This window comes from Miscanthus floridulus, chromosome 8 (genome assembly GCF_019320115.1).
Source record: "Miscanthus floridulus cultivar M001 chromosome 8, ASM1932011v1, whole genome shotgun sequence".
Taxonomy (NCBI): domain Eukaryota; kingdom Viridiplantae; phylum Streptophyta; class Magnoliopsida; order Poales; family Poaceae; genus Miscanthus; species Miscanthus floridulus.
This window is the reverse complement of record NC_089587.1, coordinates 24,545,976-24,551,435: the sequence shown is the minus strand read 5'-3', so window position 1 is coordinate 24,551,435 and position 5,460 is coordinate 24,545,976. Positions and strand designations below refer to the sequence as shown.

The 5,460-nt window shown below is 47.6% G+C and overlaps 1 protein-coding gene across 1 annotated transcript; it reads right to left on the bottom strand.

Moving 5' to 3' along the window:
• Nucleotides 1–357: 357 nt before the first annotated feature.
• On the bottom strand, nucleotides 358–3,940 carry LOC136475997 (ADP,ATP carrier protein 1, chloroplastic-like). The gene is made up of 5 exons (XM_066473660.1): nucleotides 3,098–3,940; nucleotides 2,484–2,750; nucleotides 2,257–2,400; nucleotides 1,813–2,160; nucleotides 358–1,013 (listed from the first exon to the last, which is right to left on the bottom strand). The coding sequence occupies exons 1-5, from the start codon at nucleotides 3,845–3,847 to the stop codon at nucleotides 588–590; spliced, it is 1,935 nt and encodes a 644-aa protein (XP_066329757.1). The 5' UTR covers nucleotides 3,848–3,940; the 3' UTR covers nucleotides 358–587.
• Between the last annotated feature and the right edge of the window lie 1,520 nt (nucleotides 3,941–5,460).

Sequence of the window (5,460 nt, the reverse complement as noted above, 5' to 3'; positions counted from 1 at the left end):
GACAGAGAGAGTATTTGTCCTAGAAAGCCCACGCATGAACCTTACGTGTAAAAGGACCTTGGCTACATCACTGTTTAGTAGGAATATGGATATGAAATATATGATACCCATAAATATCAAAACCAGGCAAAAAATTTTTTCACAACAAGGACTAGCTAATGAAGGGTAGGCCTAATACAAATGGTAGAGTCTTACTGCTTGTGATCGGAAGGTCCCGGGTTCGAGTCGCGGTCTCCTCGTATTGCACAGGTGAGGGTAAGGTTTGTCACTAACACCCTTCTCCAGACCCCACACAAAGTGAGAACTCTCTGTGCTGGGTACGCCCTTTTTACGGACTAGCTAATGAAGATTATCATGAAGCAGACTCCCCAAAATTTTAATAACAAAAAGAACCAGTTTATACCTATGGAATGAAACAAACAGCTACATATACTCACGGTGAAGTAAAAAATATGCTACAACAACAGAAGAACAGGCCTTCTTATTTCTCATATCATTCCTGCCTTCTTCAGCAGCTCCAGATAAAAGGCCCAAGAAACTTTTGGCTCCTCCAAAGGCTTGTACTAACTAAATTTCTTGGGGAAAACTTATTGAGACTGCTGGCCTGATTTCTCCGTGGTTGTACTCTCAGGTTCTTGGCCTGATTTCTCCGTGGTTGTACTCTCAGATTCTTGAGACTGTTTGGTGGCTGCGCCATTTGTAGACGGCTCACTAGGTAGAGTTTCTTGGAGAGAACCATTTCCAGTCCCGACTACTTTGGCAGTTGTTTCGACGGCCTGTGCTTTCAGCATCTTTTCTCTCTCGAGATCTTGCTTTGCCAGGGAAGAAAACTGCGAGTCGAGGGACCTTACAGCACCCAGCCATGCAAGAACAATCACCAGGAGTATTCCACCAAGGTAGGGTGTCGAATTCGCAAGAGATCCAAATGACAGGATCATGAACTGCTGGATCAAAGCACCTCCAGATTTCCCCAAGGGGTTGCAGACAACGTCAATAGCTGCTTTACCTTTAACCTGTTATCATGACCAGAAAGAGTTCAGAACAAAAGCAACAAATGAGTATGAAGGTTTCATCAAACTGAACATTAGATTTTCTTTTGGGAATATAATTGCCATCATCAATAAAAGCGTAAAATCTTATTATGTACGTTTACATGACTTTTGGTACATGATTATGAGCCTTTCACTTGACCAAAGTCACTTATCGCAGTGTTTCAGAGATATAGATACAACTAGAGTCAAGGACAAATCAGCACAATATCTTTCACATAGAGCTAAATTTAACACAGGGTCCAGTTTCCAACATCAAAGAAACTAATGTGGCTTCATTAAAAATAGGAATATCGTGTTCTACAAGTTATGATATATGCTGATCACACCTACTCTGATGAGGTTTAGTAATCAGGTACCATGTTATGGAATGGCTACAGATAGATGGATTAGCAGAGAGACCCTAGATAGCCGCCCTTCCTCGGACTATCTTAGGATTTCTTCTTGCTTGACTCTAACTGATACATGACGGTCCCTTTTATAGAGACAACTTACTTGACCCCTAAGGAATATCCTAACCGAATCAATCTAACTTATCCCTTTCCTAACAAACCAAACAATCTAATCTAATTTGACGGGTTTTGTTCGCGCGCTACAGTACCGCATGGGCCCCTGGGCCGGCTCCGCTTGCCATATCATACCAGTATTACGAACTTAAATTATTCTGCTCATAGGAGCAATCATACCAATACAAGTGTCGTTTATGGCAAGATATGCATTTGATATGAATCTACACAAGAATCGGTAATTTTTGGACTCTCACCTTCATATCCTCATCCAAAGGAATGTATGCCATCTCTTTGCAAGGATCAAACAGACTGTATTTTGCACTCTTACTGAAAATGTTCTGCATTGCTCCAACATAGACTGCCGCAAGCAAAGGCGTCATCCCAAACTTGGTCATAAGAGGAGTCAATGGCTCACCAAACAAAATCAGTGAGAAGAACCCAACTCCTGTGAGAAGTAACACTGCAGGCGTGATCGTAGCTGCAACTCCCCACCCAAACTTTCTGAGGATTACTCTCCCTAACAACATCATTGTAAATGTAGCTATGCCGGTGGCAGTTGAGAAATCGCCCATGAATGAAGAATATTCATTCGGGCTTGGGAACTGCAAGACACCAGCGGAAAATTAATTGGCAACTATACTATATATGTGTATATATGTTACTAACAGGCCAGAATACATGCTTTGACATCAACATACCTGTGCTTTCAATTTTGATTTCCATGTCACCTCGACAAGGTTAATGCTTATTCCATAAGCAACGACCAATGTGGCAAGATCCCTCACATACCGAGATGACAACAGAACCTTCATGCTCTCACCCATGCTGAGCTTTGGCTTGTCCTGAAAGGTTATGTTCGCAGAATCGTTAAGGAGAGATCCATAAACACAAGCAGAAGAATAGTAGAAAATCTGCCAGGTCCAACCTTCTTTTTCCGCTCGACCACGGGCATAGATGAGTTATCAATAACAAACTTGTTCACTCCCCAATAGATACCGGTGATGACAAGACCCAGTATAACCACTATGCTCATCATGGCCTTCAAGGAAATTGCCCAACCATCCACTCCAGGACCCAAATTCTTCCTCATGTTTGAGAAATATTTCACCGTGCGCCCAGAGAAGATGAGCGCCACATTGGCACCAAGCCCAAACAGAGGGTAGAACTCTTTGGCCTCTTCAACTGTAGTAATCTGCAATGATTAAAAGCACCTGAATGAAGATATATAAACAAACAGCGCATCGGACAACTATATATTGCCCTTGATCTTGGAAGGGAACTCTGTTAATTTCTGCGCATAAAGACAATCACACCCCACCAGCCATTCCAAAGTTTTTTTTTTTTTTTTTTTGTTTTGGAAAGGGGATATTCAGAGTCCACAACAACAGAGCTAGCATCAATTACAACTTGCAATTTTAAAATGTCTAGCCATGAATCACTAGCAGTTCAGTAGAGAATTCGCAATAGGTGAACCATTATTGAATTATTACAGCTGTGACAGAGAGGACACAGTAATAGAATTGGGTGAACCGTCCGTACCTGATTGGCAAACCCCCAGAAGAGGACGGATATGACGACGCTGCCCCAGAGCTCGGCCATGACGTAGAAGAGGCAGAAGCTCCAGACGCGGAGGATGGCAACGGGCCCGAGGAAGCTTGGCCCGAGCGAGGCGAGGAGGCGGTCGGCGAGCGCGGTGGGGTGGATAGCGTCGCGCATGGGGTAGAGCACGTAGGCGAAGGCGCCGAAGAAGGCGATGAACGGGAAGATGACGGCGTAGAAGAGCGCCTCCTTGGAGAGGACGTCGGCGAGCTTGGTGTAGAGGAGCATGAAGCCGACCGCCATGGGCAGGTTGACCCAGGTCTTGAGGAACGGGATGATCTCGGCGCTGCTGCCCTTGGCGGTGACGACGAGCACGTCCTTGGTGTCCCGCAGGATGGTGTAGTTGAAGAGGATGCAGAAGAACATGAGCCCCAGGGGCACGATCTTCTTCAGCGTCTTCGTCTCCAAGCCCAGGAACTTGGGCGACGCCGCGGAGGCGTCATCCCCGGGCACTGGGGCCGCGGCGGAGGCGCGGAGGGGCGGGAGGCACGGGCGGAGCGGGAGCGCGGCGGGCAGGCGGAGCGGGGTGGACCCGGGGAGGTGGCGCGGGAGGCTGAGGCGGAGCGGCGCGGCAGCCGCCGGGGCGTGGGCGTGGGCGTGGCGGTGGCGGAGGAGGTGGAGGTGGTGCCCGGCGGAGGCGGTGGGGAGCGGGAGGCGGAGGCGGTGGCTTGCGACGAGGCCGGACTCCATGGTGGCGGAGGAGGCGTGGAAATATCTCGGGGGTGGAGGAGATAAGGTCAGGCGCCCGGCAAGCAGGGGGTTTGGGAAGGGGAGGCCGCTTTCTTATACTCCAAGGATGGTGGTGGTGGCGCAGAGATTAGAGGAGGGCGGTCGTTTGGTTACCGAGGGATTAACGGAGTGAGCCTTCGCTAATCGTGGACAGGGGAGAGTGATTGTGAGTGAAGGTGAACGAACGAGCTGACGGGTGGGGTCGGGACTGGGTGGGTCACTGGTTACTACTACTGCCTGTCTAGTGAGGATATTCTGTCCTGCCTTTTAGCATTTAAAATTCAGATAATTCTCTGTGTGCCATTAAAAAAGATCACAATGTCGTGTGTTCCTTTGAAAAGGTTCAACGGTTTTCAGTGTCACTGCTCCAACTTTTTCATGCTCTCCATGCCACTTCCGTTAGTTTGGGCTCTAATGCCGTCGAACTACAGGTGTGAAAAGACGAAAATGCCCTTAAGTGTAAATATGTCATTAATTTTTTTAGGCATCTTAACGACTTCAAATGAAAAAACTCAAAACTAGAAAGTTGTAGATCTCGTTGAGATCTATAATTTTCATATAAAAATTATTTTTATTTAATTCTACAAAAAAATATGATTTGATAGGATTAATATATCTTAGAAAAATCATAGTCTAATTAGGCTTAAAAGATTCGTCTCGTGAATTTCGTCTAAACTGTGTAATTAGTTTTATTTTTTATTTATATTTAATGCTTCATGCACGCGTCTAAAGATTCTTGAAAATTTTTGTAAAATGAAGTGCAACTAAACATGCACCAAGTTGGAAGTACCATCTCGGTATATCTCAAGTACAAACTGAGTTAGCTGAAGTGGGCAAAAACATCAATATACGCGTAATAGTAGTAGTAGTAGTATATACATACAGGCTCTGGCACTTAAGATACGAATACGGAATACGGCACGATTGATGATTTGATGTGTTGTTGGTGCCTACAGCCTCCCGTGTGGTCGTGTCGGGACACGCGGCGCTGCACGTCGGCCCTCGGCAGCTCGCCTTGAATCTGGATGAGCGGACGCGCCGCCGGGCGGGCCCGGGACGAGTCCTCGCGGATGGATTGACGGTCAGGAGCTCGCGATCCCTCTGTTTGCCCCACCGCACACCGCAGCGTGTCACGTGAACGTACCAACGTGCCTCAGCCGGCGCTCTTTTTACGTCCGTTCGCTGCCGCCGCTGGGCCTCCACGGCAAAATGGACGGTCTGCAAGGCTCGAAACTGTGGTCGGGGCGGGCAACGTGCCCTGACCTGAACGCACGAGTGGAGTACTCACGGCGAAAGGGTCATTACTTTACTGGAACGTACGTGATCGGCACGTATTCTAATTCGCAGCCAGTGGTGCAGGGAGGAGCCCCAGGCGGGTGGTTATTTCCGTGTCAACCCACGAGGATAGGAACACGAGTGCTCGGAAGGAAGGACACGCATTCCTTCCTACTTGCACCGTTGCACAGTGGTTGGAGTGGAGTGTAGGCTAATAGCTGTTAGGCCCAGACTTTTTTGGCTTTACGCGCGTGACCGTCACGGGCCTCTTGGACTTGCCTGCAAATATCTCACTGCCG